Below are 21,309 nucleotides of genomic sequence, written 5' to 3'. Positions count from 1 at the left end.
CAACAAGTTCACACATGTAAACATGCACACACTCATACTGGTAATGTCCTCAAAAATTTAGTTTTTTAAAATTATTTATTTAAAAAGGGACGTATCTATATACACTCAATGTCACTATAAATTCAAATACGTACATGTACAATCTATACTTATTTTAACAAACAATTCTTCAATAGAAAAATAACTGGAGCTGACGTACTCTCTAATTACCTCAGGATGGGCATTCCCAGATAAAGCAGAACTAGTTCTGACTGCGTTGTGATAATATCGGAAGTAGCAATACACTGGTTCGATTGCAGGAAATAGGAAGTGTGATAACAAAAGTGAAAGCAAAGAAACAGGATTCAACTTCACTGTCGGTGCTGTTAAATGAAACAATCATATATACTGCAAGTAAATATGCTTCATAATTTTGGTTAGGCTATAAGATTACATTTTAGATTCACAGATTAACAGTGGCTTTACTCTCCAGGTTGAAAAATGAAACTAAACAGGACAAAACCAAAATGGCTCTTCACACTGATCCTTGCACTTCACATCACATCTGTACATGTTGAAGGTAATGTACAATGCAAATGCTGAACTATACTGTTCTGATGCATGCATTACTGTATTTTTACTTAATACAGCAATTTAATTAGTCTTGTATATAATTTTGAAAATAATTATCATGTTTGTTGTAGTTTACTTTCGATACCTAAAAATAAATCTGACCACTGTAGTGGACACCATGCATTTGGGGATTTAATGTAATGTACAGTAAGTCAATGTAAATTTGTAGGTAACTAAATATTTTCTTTCAAAAAATAAACATAGTAATAAATTACCATGCATTAGAGTATTAAACCAAAAATGTTTTACATGAACCATTATATCAGAGTGAGTCCAAACACTGTATATAGTTCGTAGATTGTTCAATTTGAATTCAAATAATATGTTCTGATATTTTCATCTTTAACTTTCTCTTCAGCTTCTCATGATGATGATAATGATGATGATGAAGTGAGGATCCTGATAGTGGGAATGCGAGGCGACTCCAGATTCAGCGCTGCAGATATTCTGTCAGGAAGGAAAGACGGTGGACAGGAGGACAGAGAGATTGTAAAGACTCCAGTAATTACAGACGAGGGTCGTAGAATGATGCTGGTCACTGGACCAAACCTCTGTGAGGACGACACAGCGAGACAGAGCTTCACAACAGCGCTGTTTCTCTCGTCTCCTGGACCTCACGCCGTTTTAATGCTCCTGAATCTGGAAGATCAAGAATCAGAAGAGTGTGATGTTGTGAAGCGAGTCCAGGAGCTGCTGGGAGCAGAAGTTCTTCAGTACTGCATTGTTCTTCTGCACCAAAATCACCAGGAGCGTTTGACAGGAGCGTCCAGAGGGATCGCTGGAGAAATGATCAACGCATGTGGAGGCAGATTTCACATGATCAGAGCCTCTGAACCCAAACCTGCTCAAACAGCAGCTCTCGTAGCGGAAATAGACAAGCTAGTCTGGCTCAATGCTCACCAATTTTACTCAGTATTGAATGAGAAACAACAGTTAAATTCAGAAAGGCTGGAGCTTTTGAAAAAACAAGAAGAAATAGAGAAACTCTTTATAGAAAAGGCCGATCAAAATGTAAATGAGGAAAATCAGCTCTTGTCTGTAATATATGACACTTTAGGAGGAGCGTCTGGAATCATAGGATGGATTTCCCTTGTTTCATTTACAGCTCTTGCTGTTTACACTGAAGGAAATGACAAAATGTTGAATTTTGGGGCAAAGTTTGCAGCGCTTGAATTGTTTATGGTCTATCTAAGACATGTTCTGAGTCCAGATGTTGCTATACCGCTAAATTTGGCCTTGATAACATCACTTGCAACTATATTTAGAATAGACCACAACGTAATCAAAGATTTTAATTTTGACAGAAGTAGCAGTGGTCTAAACTTTTCAAAAACCATAGCGGTTTCAATATTTTATATTATCTTTTTTCCAATACGTCTTTGCATAGCAACAATTACGTCTGTACCATTTGTTCTGGGTTCATCTCTGGTCTTTGGGACAATCATCAGCGTCAGGTCGTGGTCAGATGTGCTCATCGCGTGTCACGCGGCTCCTGGAGTCACAGCCGGGGCTTATGCATTCAAATTTCACAATGAAAAGAAGAGTATTGAATCTCCAGTCTTTGTGCTCGGGTCATTTCTGAGTTGTATCATTGGGGCGACACTTTCAATGGAGTTTGTGACTGTATTTGCTCTACTTGGTGTGAAGATGACAATAATGCTGCTAATATCAGGGCTTACAATGGCATACTGGCGTTTAAAGCCTGAAACTCTAGAGAAAGTGATCGGTTTTACTGTTCTTACACTGTTTCTTTCATGTGGTTGTGTGCTCATTGGTTCAGTCTTTCTTATTTTAGGGCAGATGATGAGTTTTCTCAAAGTAATGATTGAAAGCTTAGTCAGTTCTTACTTGTTTTATGCAGCATTATCTTTAGGAGCATTAATAATTTGGAGAAGAAACCGCAGCAACAACAACACCAAATGACAACGTGTGTGTTTGTGTGTGTGTTTATAATATAGACACAACAAATACATATATTTTACATACGTAAATATAACAGGAAAAAAAGCTATTGATCACATAATGGCTAATAATAGTGATGATGTGTTATAATTTTTTGACGTCAGCAAATACATTAAGCAAACAATTTCTTTTTAAAAAGACTGTGGCTGTAATATGGTACAGAGATGACAATACTGTGGTTTGGGAATAAATGATCACCTGATTATTCTGATAGCATGGTATTTATGTATATGTCCAAAACATGGTAAAGTCATGGTATTTTTAAATGCTTTTTGTGAACTGAAACTGTTTTGTTTGAAAATGTCTTTACCTGCAAGAGTCATTCATAGTCATGTAGATGTTGAACTTAATAAAAAAAAAAGACCTTCATTGCTGGCTTGGATTGTATTAGGTCAATATTATATTTGTGTCCTACAGTTGAGAACATTGCAAACGATTCGGTTCATAAAGCCCCTTTCACACAGCACGAAATTGCGGGAAATTGGCAGAACATCTGTGTGAAAGCAAACACGACCCGGGATTGATGCCGGCATCAATGCCGGGTTGGGGACCTAGTAACATTGCCGTGTTCAGTCCCGGAACGCGCGCTGTGTGAACAAAAGCCGTAATAATGCCGTGTTGTAGTGATGATGCTGAAGCCGGGATCATTCGCCAACTGTGAAACGGTACGTAATGCGCAAGTTTATGATCGAATCAGAGAAAAAAATGCACAAGCGTGGTTGAGAGAGAGAGAGAGAGAGAAAGAGAGAGAGAGATCGCAGCTCATAAGCAAACTTAAGACGCTGCTGAGACATCACAAGTCACATCAATGTCACGTGTCTTTACGGGATTTTTACGGGTTGTGTGTAACGCACTCTCTGATTCCGGAAAATCACTGGTAGTGTAACTGAACCAAAATCAAACGAACCCGGGTCAAATCCCGGGTCACTTTATCTGTGTATTTTCCGGAATCTCTGTGTGAAAGGGGCTTAAGTGAGCAATCAGAATGATTCAGACTGAATCACCAACCAAACAGATCATTTTAATAATGAAAAGAGTCATTAATTAGCGAATCTTCATCGCTACTAGTTCTGATTATAAACATGTATCACAAAATACACAACAACATTGGCAAAATATTGTAAGTGACGGTGTTCCCCAGTCAGAATACGCCAAAATTTATAGTCCAACAAAGGTATCAGTATTTTTATGACGCTTGTTCAAAGGTCCAGAGTTCAGTTGGATGCAAGTGATTGACAGCAACACTCTCAAGCCCGCCCCTTGAGCCTTGAGTGGGCTCTGACACGAGCCCGCCAGGATGGGCGTGGCCAGAGGCTATAAATTCAGCCCATCGTGCCATCAAAGTCTTAGGTTAAATCGACTGAAGCGATTCCCTGACCAAAGCACAAGCATGGCGAGTTACGCAACACTCGTTCCCTCATCTCAGCAACCCGTTGAGGGGCCATACGTGGAGGGCCCATAAGTCGGGACGGGGATGCCAGATTGCCCCGTTCGCTTGCATGAGGAGGTCTCTCATCAGCAGAATCAGCCATGGGGCCGATTTCAGCAGTTGCGTCAACTCGGAGAACCAAAGCTGGGTCTTCCAGAGAGGGGCTATAAGAAGTACTGCACATTTGCTTTCCCTGATCCGTTTGATGACCTGAGGTAGCATCGCGACCGGGGGAAAAGCATACAGCGGGCGATTCGGCCATTTGTGGGCGAGTGCTTCCGTGCTCTTTGAGAAAAATATTCGGCAATGAGCGTTGTCTTCAGAGGCGAAGAGGTCGACCTCTGCCTCGCCGAGGGCGCTCCAAATCAGCTGAACCATCAGAGGGTGAAGAGACCATTCCCCTAGGGAAACCTTGTCTCTGGATAACATGTCCGCACCCTGGTTCAGAATGCCTGGCACGTGCGCTGCCCTTCTCTGGGCTTGACCAAAGGCCAGAGGCGGGCCTGCCCTCGTAGAGGGCTCCCCAACCTAGGTTGGAAACGTCTGTCGTGATCACCTTTCTCCTTGAAATCACACCTAAACTCACGCCAGACTGGTAGCAGTCGATAGCTTTCCAGAGAGTCAGGGCTTTTATGCAGCCGTGATTTACTCTGATCAGTAAGTGGCACCACGTGCGAGCTAGGACACAGCTCTTTAGCCAGCATTGGAGATGGCGCATGTGCAGCAATCCAAGCTGGAGCACTGCTGCTGCTGAGGCCATGAGACCCAACATCCTCTGGAATCTTTTGAGGGGCGCGGGCGCCCACTCTGAAAGATCCCGCTAGGCGCCGAATAGAGAGCGTGCGCTCCGAGGAGAGGCTCGCTTTCATTTGCATAGAGTCTATTACTATACCCAGAAAGGAGATATTCTGGCTCTTGGAAAAGTTCATCTTTTGGCCTAGGCATTCCAGATGGCTGAGGATCCAAGATCTGTGAGTTATTAACTGTGCCTCTGATTGTGCTATAAGCAGCCAATCGTCAAGGTAGTCCAGTATTCGCACTCCCCGCTGTCTCAGGGGGAAAAGTGCTGCATCCATACACTTTGTGAATGTACGGGGAGCCAACGATAGACCGAACGGTAGTACTGTGTACTGGTAGGCTTGTCCCTCGAAAGCGAATCTCAGAAATGGCCTGTGATGAGGCGATATTTGGATATGAAAATAAGCGTCTTTCAGTTCCACTGAGAAAAACCAATCCCCCGGGCGAATTTGCGCAGAGGATATGTTTGGTCGCTTCGTTCAAGTGTCTGAGATCTAGGATCGGTCGAGACCGCCATCCCTTTTCGGGACGAGGAAATAGCGACTGTAAAAACCCGACTTGCTTTGTGAGGGGGAAACTGTTTCGATAGCACCCTTCTCCAACAGTTTGAGTAGCCTGGTAATACCAAACTCTGCTACTTCACTTTGCTTCGTAGACAGAGTCTGGAATGGCACAATTGAAAAGCGTTTTATTTCTCGCGGTGGGGGCGCTTGTCTGAAATTTAAAATCATTGGTTACCCGTAAGCCAATCACATGAAGTTTGGTTATGGCGTGTGTTATGCGCATGCTCAGCCGCATTTAACTTCCACTGTAAACACATGTATAATGCGAAAACAAAACCATCGAGCGAAATACCGGAGTAAACATGGCTGTGAACGACTTTTGCAGATTATGTGAAGTAAATCTACGCATCCACGGTACAATCAGCATCTACGTCACGGCTCTCAGCCCGCCCTCTCTTCGTTGATTGGCCCGGCCATCCGAAGGCCGATGGAAAACTGAAAGATAAGCTGCTATCTCAGACTGACTACAGAAGCGAAATGAAATTGAGCGGAAGTAGGAAGTCTGACGTAGTCAGGCTACAGTTTGAGCACCTCGTGCGGAGAACGTGCGAAACGCCTTCCCTCACTCTCATCTCGACCACAGCTGAAAAGCGCGGCGGTCTGCGAGCAAACTGTAGCAAGTAGCCGTGTTTTATTATGTTCAACACCCATTTTGATATGTCGGGGATAGCTTCCCAGGCTTTGGCCCGTACAGCTAGGGGTTGAATAAAGGCTGGGGACGGGCCGCTGTGAGATAGGAACCCGGCCGTCAGGCCGTCTTGAGCTATTAATGCCGTGTGTACATCGCTCATAAGCGGGGGCGCGCGCTGCACAGCGGGCGTGCTCATAGTCGCATTTCCAGCATGAGCGGGAACAGTTTTCATGTGTAGAGGTGCGTACTGAAGAGTGGGCATGTGATCTACATTTATTGTCTCTCCCGCGCTGGTTGGGGGGAGAGTGAGCGTCGAGTTGACAGTGCTTATGTGTAGGGGTGTGTGTTGTAAAGCAGGCACGCTCGCTACTTTTATTAAACTTCCCGCATGAGCTGGGGAAATGTTTGTGGCAGTGGGAAAAGTGCTTGTGTGCAGGGGTGCAAGCATTGAACATCATTCTACCACTGAGCCACAGAGGGGGTGTGGATAAGCACAAGAGAATAAAGTCTATCTCTGTAAAAAGTGAGCCACGCAGGGGGCAGGGCCGGCGTGTTCTCATATGTTTAAAACGCTCATAAATACTCGAGCCCCACCATTTGAACAGGAGGGCGCATAGGGCGGGTTCGCTTTCTGTACGTAAGAAAGCTGGCCGCGAGCTCAGGGAAGAGAGCAGCATAATTTTTTATTTGCCACCAGAGCCGGGATTCAAACACGGGTCTCTGGCGCGACTTTCTCTGCAGAAACATATAACTCTAATTGATATAGTGTGTATTTGAAAAAAAAGTTTTTTAAAACGTGTTTTGTCCCGACTCTCAAGAATCAGTGGGCAAATAATAGTGATGTGTTATAATTTCATGACGTCAGCAAAGAAATTAAGCTAATAAGTTATTTTTAAAAAGACTAACTTACTGTGGCAGATGACAATACTGTGGTTTGATATAATTGATCACCGATTATTCTGGTAACATGGTATTTATGTATATTTTCCAAAACATGGTAAAGTCATGGTATTTTAAATGCTTTTGTGAACTAAAACTGTTTTGTTTGAAAATGTCTTTACATGCAGGAGACATTCATAGTCATGTAGATGTTGAACTTAATAAAAAAAAGCTGGCTTGGATTGTATTAGGTCAATATTATATTTGTTTCCTACAGTTGAGAACATGTTGCAAACGATTCGGTTCAAAAGTGAGCAATCCGAATGATTCAGACTGAATCACCAACCATACAGATCATTTTACTACTCAAAAGAGTCATTAATTAGCGAATCTTCATCGATACTAGTTCTGATTATAAACATGTATCACAAAATATACGACAACACTGGCAAAATATTGTAAGTGACGGTTTTCCCTAGTCAGAATACGCCAAAATGTACAGTCAAACAAAGGTATTTCAGTAATATTTTACCAGGTTACCGCAGTATTTTTCTGACGCGAGTTCAACAGTCCAGAGTTCAGTTGGACGCAAGTGATTGACAGCAACTCTCAAGCCCCGCCCCTTGAGCTGAAACAGGAAATATGATTGGTTAGGAAACATGCCGCGTGGCTGAAATGAATGTTCTGATTGGATGTAAGTATATAAAACTAGTCTATTCTTCCCGTACCTCCTTCGGTTTTGATGTGTGTTGTATAATAAACTCAGTGAAAATGCTGTTTCAAAACTCTCCCAAGCTGTTCGATCTTGGTTGCACTTTATCATTACTCTGTATGGGTGGTCCAGGATATGACTCAGTGCTAAATATGTCTGGGGAATCACTCGAGTATCAAAAGTGAAAGCAAAGAAACAGGATACAACTTCACTGTCAGTGCTGTTAAATGAAACGATCATACTGTAGGTAAATATGCTTCAGAATTTTGGATATATGGTAAGATTACATTTTAAATTCACAGATTAACAGTGGCTTTACTCTCCAGGTTGAAAAATGAAACTAAACACGACAAAACCAAAATGGCTCTTCACACTGATCCTTGCACTTCACATCACATCTATACATGTTGAAGGTAATGTACAAATGATGTCATGTACAGTGAGGAAAATAAGTATTTGAACACCCTGCTATTTTGCAAGTTCTCCCACTTAGAAATCATGGAGAGGTCTGAAATTGTCATTGTAGGTGCATGTCCACTGTGAGAGACATAATCTAAAAAAAAAATCCAGAAATCACAATACGATTTTTTAAAGGGGGGTGAAATGCTCATTTTCACTCAATCTCCTGTTAATCTTGAGTACGTATAGAGTAGTATTGCATCCTTCATATCTACAAAAAGTCTTTAGTTTTAGTATATTTATAAGAGAAAATAGGCTGTACCGAGTCTTTCCGGAAAAAAACGAGCGTCTGGAGGCGGGCCGTGTGGGCGAAGCCAGAGCCATAGAGAGAATCCGTCGATCTGGGCTTTGTTTATAAAACATTCATCGTCGAAATGCAGGGAAAAGTCTACACAACTCGTTTCTGCATCCACTGTTCCTAACGCTGGGTTCTTTGGTAAGCTTTCCCTCACCAAAAACACTTTGGAGACACTATGCAGCGCTGCCGATGATTTCCTGTTGAAGCGCGTTGAGGTGCGCGGTCTCGCTCTCCTCTGGTCGACGTGTGCGCGGCCGCGCTTTTCCGGTAGAAATGCTCATATAAGGAGTTCCACTCTGGTCTACGTCATTAGATCCACGGTAAAAAAAAAACAGCCGAAACTTGTACCAACCCGGAAGTAAGATTTTCGGCACAGAAATTCTCCGTTATTCGTCCAAAATATTTTTAAAAAACTTTGGCCATGTTAACCATGAGAATCCATCTCTTTAACACTGTAAACAACTCTGAATACATGAAACAACATTGTACCCCCCCCCCCCCTTTAACTATTTATTTGTATGATACAGCTGCAAATAACTGAGGGAAGGAGGTTGTTCCCCAAAATCTCGCAATACATGGCCCCGGTCATCCTCTCCTTAATACAGAGCAGTCGCCCTGTCCCATGTGCAGAAAAACACCCCCAAAGCATGATGCTACCACCCCCATGCTTCACAGTAGGGATGGTGTTCTTGGGATGGTACTCATCATTCTTCTTCCTCCAAACACGTTTAGTGGAATTATGACCAAAAAGTTCTATTTTGGTCTCATCTGAGCACATGACTTTCTCCCATGACTCCTCTGGATCATCCAAATGGTCATTGGCCATCTTAAGACGGGCATTGACATGTGCTGGTTTAAGCAGGGGAACCTTGCGTGCCATGCATGATTTCAAACCATGACGTCTTAGTGTATTACCAACAGTAACCTTGGAAACGGTGGTCCCAGCTCTTTTCAGGTCATTGACCAGCTCCTCCCGTGTAGTTCTGGGCTGATTTCTCACCTTTCTTAGGATCATTGAGACCCCACGAGGTGAGATCTTGCATGGAGCCCCAGTCCGAGGGAGATTGACAGTCATGTTTAGCTTCTTCCATTTTCTAATGATTGCTCCCACAGTGGACCTTTTTTCACCAAGCTGCTTGGCAATTTCCCCGTAGCCCTTCCAGCCTTGTGGAGGTGTACAATTTTGTCTCTAGTGTCTTTGGACAGCTCCTTGGTCTTGGCCATGTTAGTAGTTGGATTCTTACTGATTGTATGGGGTGGACAGGTGTCTTTATGCAGCTAACGACCTCAAACAGGTGCATCTAATTTAGGATAATAAATGGAGTGGAGGTGGACATTTTAAAGGCAGACTAACAGGTCTTTGAGGATCAGAATTCTAGCTGATAGACAGGTGTTCAAATACTTATTTCCAGCTGTATCATACAAATAAGTAGTTAAAAAATCATATATTGTGATTTCTGGATTTTTTTTTTTAGATTATGTCTCTCACAGTGGACATGCACCTACGATGACAATTTCAGACCCCTCCATGATTTCCAAGTGGGAGAACTTGCAAAATAGCAGGGTGTTCAAAAACTTATTTTCCTCACTGTATATCTGCTCTGTACTGTTCTAATGCATGCATTATTAAATCACACGTGTCTCTCTTATTTATTTTATTTATTTTTTCTGGGGGGAAAAATATTGTGCATCATTTCTTAAATAATATCATCATTTGTTGTAGTTTACTTTTGATAACTAAAAATAAATCTGACCACTGTAGTGGACACCATGCATTCAGGGTGGTAATGTAGGCCTAATGTAAGTCAGTGGCATTTTGTAGGTAATCAAATATGTCCTTTTAACCACAAATACATGCATCAGAGGGTTAAACCACAAATGGCTTACTTGAGCAATTATATTAGAGACCAACCACTGTAAAGTTAGTAGATCGTTCACTTTTAATTCATATAATATTTTCTGATATTTTCATCTTTAACTTTCTCTTCAGCTTCTCATAATGATGATGATGAAGTGAGGATCCTGATTACCCCATTTTTCCTTCTTTGCATTTGCATTCCTTCTTTCACTTTCAGCTTCTCATGATGATGATGATGATGAAGTGAGGATCCTGATAGTGGGAATGCGAGGCGACTCCAGATTCAGCGCTGCAGATATTCTGTCAGGAAGGAAAGACGGTGGACAGGAGGACAGAGAGATTGTAAAGACTCCAGTAATTACAGACGAGGGTCGTAGAATGATGCTGGTCACTGGACCAAACCTCTGTGAGGACGACACAGCGAGACAGAGCTTCACAACAGCGCTGTTTCTCTCGTCTCCTGGACCTCACGCCGTTTTAATGCTCCTGAATCTGGAAGATCAAGAATCAGAAGAGTGTGATGTTGTGAAGCGAGTCCAGGAGCTGCTGGGAGCAGAAGTTCTTCAGTACTGCATTGTTCTTCTGCACCAAAATCACCAGGAGCGTTTGACAGGAGCGTCCAGAGGGATCGCTGGAGAAATGATCAACGCATGTGGAGGCAGATTTCACATGATCAGAGCCTCTGAACCCAAACCTGCTCAAACAGCAGCTCTCGTAGCGGAAATAGACAAGCTAGTCTGGCTCAATGCTGACGGATTTTACACAGCACTGAATGAGACACAACAGTTAGAAGCTGAAAGGCTGGAGCTTTTGAAAAGACTACAAGAAATAGGGGGCAAACTTGAAGAAAATCAGGTTTTATCGGCAGTGTCTGACACTTTAGGAGTAGTCGGATGGAGTCTGATCATTTCACTGACTGTAGTTGTTCTGGCTACTGAAAGGAAGGTCAAAATGTTAATATTTCAGGCTACTTTAGCTGGACTTGTGACATTTATGGCATCTACCAGAAATGCTTTGGGTCCACATGTTGCTTTTGCACTAAATTTGGCTCTGTGCGCCACAGTTGCTGCTGTCTTTATTAAACATCTACCGATGCGCAAGTTAAATAACATGGGAAATATCCGAACAGAGTTTTTATTTACAGTGGGTTTAGGAGTGACGCTTGGATCAATCGCTAGCATAAGGACTTTTTCTGATGTTTTCATAGCATGCTTTGCTTCTATTGGAGTCGCAATCGGCGCTTTTGCATTTTTAAAGTTATCATTTGAGCTAAACAAAATGAACGTCCGAGAATTATTCCTGTTGTTCTTGTTTTGCGCAGTTGGCGCAGAACTCGCGATGTTGTGTGTGATTGTGATCACCGCTCTTTTTGGAGTGACGCTCACAATAATTCTGATTAAAATCACGATTGTAATTGCATATAACACTTTAGATCCCAAAAAGCAGGAGAATGTAGTTGAGTTACTTCAACCTTTAGTGTTTTTCCCATGTGGTTGTGTGTTAATTGGTTCAGTTGTTCTGACGTTAGAGATGTTGTTGAGTTTTCTTAAAGTATTTATAGAATACCTTTTGGGTTCGTACTTGTTTTATCTAGTATTACTTTTGGGTTCTTTAAGGATGATGGGACGTAACTTCGAATAGCATCTTTCTCCACTGACAAAGTAGCTGTGGATTCTGACGAACTACAATTTTCTGTGATTTGTGATTCTGTGCTATTTTGGGTTAAAAATGATCCAAAATATTTTTTTGAGCAAATACATAACCAGCCAGTGTTCAAAACTCTGCTTGCCGTAGCTCGGTTCAAAACGGTAAGATTGTAATAAAAAAAATTTAATTCCAGTGGTACTGGTGGATTTCCGCGGGAAATTCGAGCATGTCTTTGCATCATTACGTCACATCTGAACACATAAAGAAGAGTCTCGGCTAGTCGGCTATGAGTGTGAGGATGTTGGAAGTGGAGATTTATAGCCTTTTCTCACAGCACTTGATATAATTAAACTTATCAATTCGATGGCGGATCCAGAAAGGTTCAAACGACAATCACCAGGAGATTCACCCGCTGTAAAACGCGAAAGATTTCGGAGAAAAAAGAGACTGCAACCGGCCCATGTGAAAACAAGGACAAATATCGGAAGGTCATTAAATGTAGTCACGCTCACGCAATGCTGATGTTGTTAACATTAACAATTTGAGAATAAAGTTTAATTTGCACGGTTTGATGTGATATGATAAGCGATCGTTAGATTTAATCGGCCAATTTACTGCAATGCTTTTTTCCCCTTAGTTGGTCAGAACTATTTTCCAGTGAAAATTACTTATTTGGTCATCTTCCAAAAAGTATAATCTGTGATTGCGAATGCCAGTATCCACACCGGCGCTGTGACTGACAGCCGAACATTCTCCTTAAAACATTGGATTCATCTGCGCTGTGCCGTGCTGAGGCACAACCCACGTATAGTTGATAATTCTGCAAATAACTGCAATTGCAGATTTCGAACAGAGATGGCGACAAAGAGGAAAAACTGCGGATTGCAGCTTTAAGCTAAAACCCTATTTTTTTCAAGGGGGAAACTTCATAGTGGAAGAAGAAAGTCTTGTGGTGTGTTGAAGTCATATTGATTTTTTGAGTTGAAAAAACAGCCTAAAGTCAAAGTGTTTATTGCTAGCCTGGTTAATCTGATCTGTTTTGATGTTTTACTGAGGTTTAGGGCACTACAGTTGGCTGGTAAAACCTGCAAACCACTTTGGGTTAACCTGTTTTCTCAAGAGTTCAATGAACCTTGTCCAAATCGGAAGTTGGAAACTGTTGCACAATCATCTTTTACGAACTGTTGTCTCACTGCACGTGCTTGTGTTTTCACACAGAGCTAAATGCTAAATAGACACTGTGATTTACAGAAGACACATGAAGATCAATGGCTTTTATAAAACTCTCAGCTCCCGAGAGCCGCGTAAAACAGAAAACACTTCTCCTCACACACAGGATCCGTTTTCTGCAGCGACTCTGGGGTCGAGAGGTCTCTCTGAAAGAAACCAAAAACTGTCAAACCATAATGGATTGTCGAGGTGATGCAAAAACCAATGTTCAGAGGTGAGCTATGTGAACACTGAGATTATTCCCTCCTTTGTCTCGGGTGCTTCAGGCGTTTTTAATATTGAAGATTTAAGATATTAGAGATGTTTATAATGACTCATTAAAGTAACATTCAGGGCCCAGAGCAACAGTGCAGCGAAACATACATAATACATAAAGTCATGAAGTTTTTAAAACAGATGAAACAAAAGTGTAATGTTCTTGTTCTTATTATAATTTCATATGTAATACAAATACAGTGGATTTTGAGGTATATTTAATGAAACTACAGTTTTTTTTGCACTATGTTACCTTGGAGTAAAAATCCCATATGAATATGGAAATCATATTCAAAGAACTTTTCTTAAGAACGTGTGCAGACATTCCCATTAAGTTATGAAAATGTTATTTCTGAATATCCAGTTTAACATCTCAGTGTCTTCTGTGGAAACTTCAGATCAGTGTCTTCCATGTTTTTTTAAGCTGATCCGCAGGTGTTTGCTTTTCCCGTGTTACTCGGTTTTCCTGCTTTAAGCACCAATCCATCCTGAGCATTAAACACCAACTGTCCTAACAGATGAATGTCGCAAGATGTTAGTTTCAGGATCATCTTTCTCCATCATTTCATCTCATGTGATTCATTCTGACAGAAATGACTCGGAAACACTTGAATCTGAGGAGACGGAGTTCATTTTAAAGTCATCTCTCATTAGAAACAGATTAACAGATTAGATCTGAAGATGTGAAGATCTGCTCATGTTTTTCAGCCCCTGCTGGTCGATGTCGTAACTACACTATCATGCATGTAAAAAGCTTTTTCTCCATTGACAGCCATTCAAAAGTAGCTGTGCATTCTGATTAAATACATTTCTTTTGGCATTAATTGTGCAAAAATGTGCTTATGTAGGAAAAAAAAAAAAGTGATCATCTTTGAGGAGGTCTTTAAACAGCAGATGTGTAACTTTGCTTTTGTGTTTTTGTTAAAATGTGCTTAGTTCCTTTTGGCAAAGATTTAATTCCACTTCCAGAGCCAGAAGCTTCTGATTATTAAAGCAGAGACGCGGGATGATCGTGGCGAGAAGCCTCTCACTGACAGACTCCATGCAACATTACGGATAAATCAAATAAACATCAGGATTAGCCTAATTCCATAAAGACAAATGTGTCTGGAAATGTCGGTCAGACATTTAGCGAGTTTTAATGGAGCTCAAATGCTTTCTGAAGTTAGTCTGCCTTTTAAACCATGCACATTATTGCTGCTTTGAACCAAAATGTATAATAAAATATACTAATTTAGCATTTTAAGGTAAAAAATGGATATATTTCTTCAGTTTATTGATTACATAAAAAATTGCACACATTTTTTGTATTACAAGTTTCATTAATACTGTTTAAATATGCAAATTCCGCATTATCTAGTTAATTATGCACTTATTTGCATAATTTTCCAGAACATTAGATAAAGCCAGATTCAAAACTATTGTTTCATTTTGCTGAAAGGATTTTTAAGTAAAGGATTGGGATTTTTCCTGTAGTGTCTCATCCTAAAACCTTTGATTTGAAAGCACACTTAGAATCTCTAACTTGTTTGAGATGTGATATGTGTCTGGATAAAAAGTATTTGGGAGATTTATGGGACAAATTTCTTTGAACGCCTTTAAAAGTGATGCGTGTATTTTTTTGATATTCTTCAGAATGTGTATTTGAGTTTATAATATAGTCATAATTTGAGTCATAATTCAGGGTAAGAGGGAATTACATAACATCTCCAACACTTAAGGATGAGAGGGGGTTCGGGAATTCATCTAAACAATGCAGACGGGAATTTGCCAGCCGCTCTGGATACACCACACAGCTGGAAATGTGTTAGGCATCGTGTTTACATATCTGTCCATCACCGTTCTGGGGAAAATAATATTCCATAAGCTTACTCTCAACTTTAGTCTCCATCTGGAATCAATCTTTCGCTGCAGCGCCGAGCTTCATATTCAGATTGAGCTAATTGTTGATACAAGTTTTTATTGTTGTCCCTAAGCAGCTCCTGGATGTTTACTTTGGGTTTCACAGCATTATTCCTTACTCTTTCCCTTAGGATGCATTATTATTTCAAGCGATGTAATGTTCTGTTCTGTTTGATTTTTTAAGATTTGCACGGATGGAGGAACCTAAACTCAGACCAGAAGATCACAGAGAACATTCTTCATTCAATATTTGTTGAATATATTTAATTCATGTTATTATTGTGAATGAATCATCGGTGCACGTTATTCCATAATATCGCCCAAAAACAACTTTCGGTTTCCGTGTTTCATCAATACCTCTTTATTTATTTTTAACTACACTTTCAACATCCAATCAATTTCTCATAAAATGGTCCCCTCCATCCTCCCCTCAATACGGTGCAGTCGTCCTGTCCCCTTTGCAGAAAAGCATCCCCAAAGAATGATGTTTCTACATCCAGGTCATTGGCAAACTTCAGACGGGCCTGGACATGCGCTGGCTTGAGCAGGGGGACCTTGCGTGCGCTGCAGGATTTTAATCCATGACGGCGTAGTGTGTTACTAATGGTTTTCTTTGAGACTGTGGTCCCAGCTCTCATCAGGTCATTGACCAGGTCCTGCCGTGTAGTTCTGGGCTGATCCCTCACCTTCCTCATGATCATTGATGCCCCACGAGGTGAGATTTTGCATGGTGCCCCAGACCGAGGGAGATTGACCGTCATCTTTAACTTCTTCCATTTTCCTATAATTGCGCCAACAGTTGTTGCCTTCTCACCAAGCTGCTTGACTATTGTCCTGTAGCCCATCCCAGCCTTGTGCAGGTCTACAATTTTATCCCTGATGTCCTTACACAGCTCTCTGGTCTTGGCCATTGTAAAGAGGTTGGAGTCTGTTTGATTGAGTGTTTGGACAGGTATCTTTTTTTACAGGTAACGAGTTCAAACAGATGCAGATAATACAGGTAATGAGTGGAGAACAGGAGGGCTTCTTAAAGAAAAACTAACAGGTCTGTGAGAGCCGGAATTCTTACTGGTTGGTAGGTGATCAAATACTTATGTCATGCAGTAAAATGCAAATTAATTATTTAAAAATCATACAATGTAATTTTCTCGATTTTTGTTTTAGATTCCGTCTCTCACAGTTGAAGAGTACCTATGATCAAAATTACAGACCTCTACATGCTTTGTAAGTGGGAAAACCTGCAAAATCGGCAGTGTATCAAATACTTGTTCTCCCCACTGTATTTAGTGTCTGCTTTACTGTTTACTTACTCTCATAATAACCTCTTAGCTGTAGGCTATATGACTGCCATTACTTACACACTCACCTCTGACACAGAATCGTTTTTAATTTAATTGATCTGAAAATGCAATTTCAGATTGACTTTAGGCATTTATTTAGGCTACTAATTGCTCTGTTTTGTGTCTTAAGGTGCGGTCATTAGCAAAACTTTGCTAATGTTCAAAGACGGTCCATTGTGTAACGGTGAATGAAGCGATGAATGTGGTGAATTCAAATTCTGTCAATTTTATTACAAAATTCAATCAATAAATACAGTTTTGGCGCTCTTTAATGTGGCATGACAGATCGCTGTAGAGCCTCAAGCGTCACGTGAATCAATCTGTGTTCCTCTTTATTACTACTAGTTATAGCACCAAATAAACATGAATGAACATCAGAAGGTATGTTGAAGGAACTGACTGAAATGTGTTATTGTTCAATGAGTGTTTCAACAGCGGAAAGACGTGAATGAAAGTGCTTTTAAATGTCGCTTAAAGCCTTGACCACACAGCATGTTAGTTAGCTAGAAAAATAACTCTAGAGACGAGCATTTTGCTTAATATATGCACTACATATTTTTTATATTTGTACTCTCATATCATTAAAAAAAGTATTATAACATTATTATAAAAAAGATATAATAACATCATATTAATTGTATAAGAATGAGAAATTTTAACCTTTAATAATAATAAAAATAGCAGATGACAAGGTTTCCCTGTATGTTTACAGCATTAGTTGACAGTGATTTGAATATACAGTACCTGATATTTAGCAAAATTAATTGATTTTCGATATTGAATCAAGATCAGAATCCCCCCCATCCATAATTCTCACTCCAAGCGTAACTCAAAATTGTTAGCCCTGCCTTTAGCCAACAAAATAATAATGTATTTTTGTACATTAACATGTGTTGGGCAAATTCATTTGATAATATCAGATTTTAGCTGGTGTTTATTTGTGAAACTGAACCGCATATCTCTTGAGAGGTTTTGATCATAAATAACAGATGACCGTGATTTATTTGACCCCTTGACAAGCTTTTCCTCAACAGGCTTTTGCTTGTTCACAATTTGATTTAGTGTTTATATTTATTCTGGGTTTTAGTTCCAACCCCCAGAAGGAGATGTACAGTGGGAAATCATAGCTTTGTGTTTACACAGCGATTCAAACACGAGCTGTAAATGTATAGTTCATTTATATGTGAATATATACACAGTCAAACCAAAAATTATTCAGACACCGGATATAATTTTTTCTATTTTTTTACTAGTGTGTGCAGGACACTATAGTTCATTTATGTAAGCGAGGAGAGCAAAATAAAGTAAACTGTGACATATTATACCCAATAATTCTCCATACAGTGACTACCAGTGACATTTGGGCCCAAAAATTCTCCAGCAACTTTGAGCTGATCATGTTTTGCTGAAGTGTGTTTTCTTTAATTGCTAATGCTCTTTTTACACACAGACTGAACACAATGAAGCATTGCTTGGTGATTGGTTGAGCTAAACTGGTATTATCTAATTGTGTAGTTAAATTTAACAGCTGACAGATATTCAACATAATTCATGTCTGAGACAGTCTAACAGAAGGACGGACAAAACCAGTGAAATATCAACTGAGTTCTGCTCATATTTTATTACCGTTTTCTAAACTATAGCGAATAAACTGTGATAATGTGAGAAATGTTGAAGGTGTCTGAATTAATTTTGGTTTGACCAAAAATTTGGTTGGAGTATATATATACAGTAAATATTTAAATGATATATATATATATATATATATATATATATACTGTATATATATATATATATATATATATATATATATATATATATATATATATATATATATATATATATATATATATGTAAATACATGAATGTACTTTACCTACAGTACTTAAAAGCATGATAGCTTGTAATAATATTCAGTTTTTGCCAGTTTTCTCAGCATTGAATGGGAATAACATTCCTTTGGGTTTTCCATCCATACAGGATAACGTCCTGCTAATCGTCTCCTCATGTGAAGTCTTTAAGAACATCATGCAGAGTTGGATTACTCTGCAAAACCCTGTTTAACGTATCATTGCCCACTGAATTTCCTTCAGATGTTCACACACATCGCTGAAGCCCGAGCTCTCGTGCTTCTTTATATGGCTTCTTAATTCTTACAATCTTTCCCTCCCAAATTCATTCCAGGTTCCTGCACAAATCAAAGCGCATTACGGTCATTCCTCTGAAGGACATGGGTTGTAATTCTGTTTAATGGTTCAGAGAATTTGACGCAACCTTTCATCAGCTCAAGGCACTCACACAACTACAAGATAATCTGACGATTTTGGGCAATCAGACAGTCCTTATCTGGATGGGTCTACTGATTATCTTATCAGATTATCCTCACAATGTGTGTTAAGAGTGATTGCATCGGGGACGCACAATCTCAAATTGTGAATATCCAAAATGGTGAATATTTACGATCAGAAGTTGTGTTGTGTAGGTTTGTGGATCAAAAGATAGATTTAGATAGATGTTCAGTTTAGTCCTTTGTCCGTTATTGTCTTATGGTTGTATAACTCGTGTTACGTATTAAAGTCTATACAAAGATAATTATTTGTTTGTGCGTGTTGCCTACACTGTAAAAAAAAATCTGTTAAATTTACGGTAAAAAACTGGCAGCTGTGGTTGCCAGAAATTTACTGTAAAAAATACGGTAGCAACATTTTTGTTTTTACAGACTTTACTTAAATTTACAATAATAAACCGTATTTAATTATCTGATATAATGTTAATTTACTGACCTATTGAAATATTAATATCTGTTTTGTATAATATCCATAGTAATACACTGACAACCACCAATCACAGTGGTGATGAAAATCACATGATGAATTAATGCTCATCACAAGCAGCGCTTTATATAGAAGCTGCACAGTGTCATTCACACAAACACTAAATCATGGTAACACACATGAAATTTTAAAAATGCAATAAACATTCATTTAACAACATTAAATGTAACATTAAACCCTACTGTAACTGATTAAAAAACTAAGAAAACTATGAAGAAACAGTTATTTCAACAAAAATACATCAAATGTGAAGTGTCACGCAGGGAATTGTGGGAATTTGGATTTACGGTTTTTCACTGTAAATTATACAATGACTTGTTCACTTCCAAAAACTGTAAATTTAACGGTATTTTACAGTAAAATTACATTAAATGTACCGTTAGATCTATCACAGTTGTTTACCGTATATAGTAAGGAAACTTTCTCTTAACCAATTAACAGTTTTTCACTGTAGCATTTTTACAGTCTTTGACCGTTAAAATCACGATCATTTGAGCGTCACAATAACCACCGTCATGATGTTTTAAAAACGTTCCATTAAATAACAAAACATGACGTGCAGTTGACATATTTCGATGACTAAAATATGATCAATATCAAACTGTAACTTTGAGAAACATTTTAGTTTCAAATATGTATACAACAATTCAAAATATGATGGTGGTCAATGGTTTCTTCACGTAACCTCATGGTGAGCTCAATATGAAATATTAAAAATATGAAAAAATGTAGTATAGGACTTGATTTTCTCCATGAGGAACTGACTGGACGGTCAAAGTGCCTCTATGAAGGTGGTGGTTAAGAAAGATTGATGACAGCATCGGAAAAGGAAAGTTGTTTCAGAGGCGGTGCATGTTGTTGCATTTTGATGACATATTATTAAGACAAAAGTGTGTTGTTTTTTCTGGAATAGCAAGCAATGATGAAACGATGCATAAATGTGTTGATTGATTTCACATCGACTCTAAAATGAGCAAAGTAAAAATAAACAACCAGCATAAAACAGTATCAAAATGAAAAAAAAATAAAAATCATGCATTTTAGAAAATGAGATTCCGGTTTCATTATTGTGATCGACGGGGCAGAACTTTTATGTAAACACATTTGATGTTTTATTTTCCTTTCTGAACCCAAACAGAAGCTCCTCTGACAGAATGGCAGTCTGGAGCGGATCAAGCATCATGAGATGCTAAACTAGGTTAGCGGAGATGCTCGATCAACCAAACAAATGTCTAATTTCAATGAAGCAGTGATGCTTTCTGAGATTATGTGCACTTCAGATTTGCTGTTTTGGGGAAAACAAAAGTGCTCTGGAGGACTCGTAGCCTGGAACAAACATTGTTTATTTGATCGTTGCATTAGCTTTGAGTTTTGCAAGGAAACTACTTGGTATCGCTCTAATAGGTCTAGAACAAGTTTATCAAACCAAATGCCTTCGTAAAGCTATGAAAATCATATGGCATCCTTTGTTTAATAAATTTGAGAGATTACCATCAGGTCGGAGATTTACACCGTGTCCTAACTACACGCGACGCCGCGACACAAGATTAAAGGTTATTGTCCGTGTTAATCAGAGTGTTTGTCCTAACCAGCCGCAACCGACACACGACACTTCTATTTTAGAAACGGTTTCTATTTTTCTGACGTCACACGGGAACAACAAACACAAAGTGTGGCAATGATAATCTCAGGTACTGTTTATGTGCTTTATTTAATATTAAAAGCATGTAATGTGACTTTGAATATCATTTAGTGCTCCAGCTTTGAAGCTGTAAAAGCAATAATGGATAATTCACCTCAGATCTTGAAATTAAACTAAATTAAATGGAAACAAGAACATTCAAACTGTGAAAAAACAAGTGTATTCTTTGACAAAGATTGTTTTAGTAACTCAGCCTAT

The 21,309-nt window shown here is 39.4% G+C and overlaps 2 protein-coding genes across 6 annotated transcripts; both read left to right on the top strand.

Moving 5' to 3' along the window:
* The first annotated feature begins 311 nt into the window (after positions 1-311).
* LOC308684341 (uncharacterized protein) lies at positions 312-2,942 on the top strand. 2 transcript variants are annotated; one of them, XM_081355499.1, is made up of 3 exons: positions 312-393; positions 473-559; positions 971-2,942. In XM_081355499.1, the coding sequence occupies exons 2-3, from the start codon at positions 481-483 to the stop codon at positions 2,533-2,535; spliced, it is 1,644 nt and encodes a 547-aa protein (XP_081211625.1). In that variant the 5' UTR covers positions 312-393; positions 473-480; the 3' UTR covers positions 2,536-2,942. The 2 variants fall into 2 exon arrangements, with proteins under 2 accessions (XP_081211625.1, XP_081211626.1); XM_081355500.1 differs by having other exon boundaries at positions 312-559.
* A 4,598-nt stretch (positions 2,943-7,540) lies between these two features.
* On the top strand, positions 7,541-14,155 carry LOC308684738 (uncharacterized protein). Of its 4 annotated transcripts, none has more exons than XM_081356003.1 (3): positions 7,541-7,833; positions 7,913-7,999; positions 10,419-14,155. In XM_081356003.1, the coding sequence occupies exons 2-3, from the start codon at positions 7,921-7,923 to the stop codon at positions 11,840-11,842; spliced, it is 1,503 nt and encodes a 500-aa protein (XP_081212129.1). In that variant the 5' UTR covers positions 7,541-7,833; positions 7,913-7,920; the 3' UTR covers positions 11,843-14,155. The 4 variants fall into 4 exon arrangements, with proteins under 4 accessions (XP_081212129.1, XP_081212130.1, XP_081212132.1 ...); XM_081356004.1 differs by having other exon boundaries at positions 7,556-7,829; positions 10,419-14,146; XM_081356006.1 differs by having other exon boundaries at positions 7,556-7,829; positions 9,819-14,146.
* The last annotated feature ends 7,154 nt before the right edge of the window (positions 14,156-21,309 follow it).

Source organism: Scardinius erythrophthalmus (genome assembly GCF_964197995.2).
Source record: "Scardinius erythrophthalmus genome assembly, chromosome: 24".
Classification (NCBI taxonomy): domain Eukaryota; kingdom Metazoa; phylum Chordata; class Actinopteri; order Cypriniformes; family Leuciscidae; genus Scardinius; species Scardinius erythrophthalmus.
The sequence above is the reverse complement of the archived record's forward strand: the minus strand, read 5'-3'. Positions and strand labels throughout refer to the sequence as shown.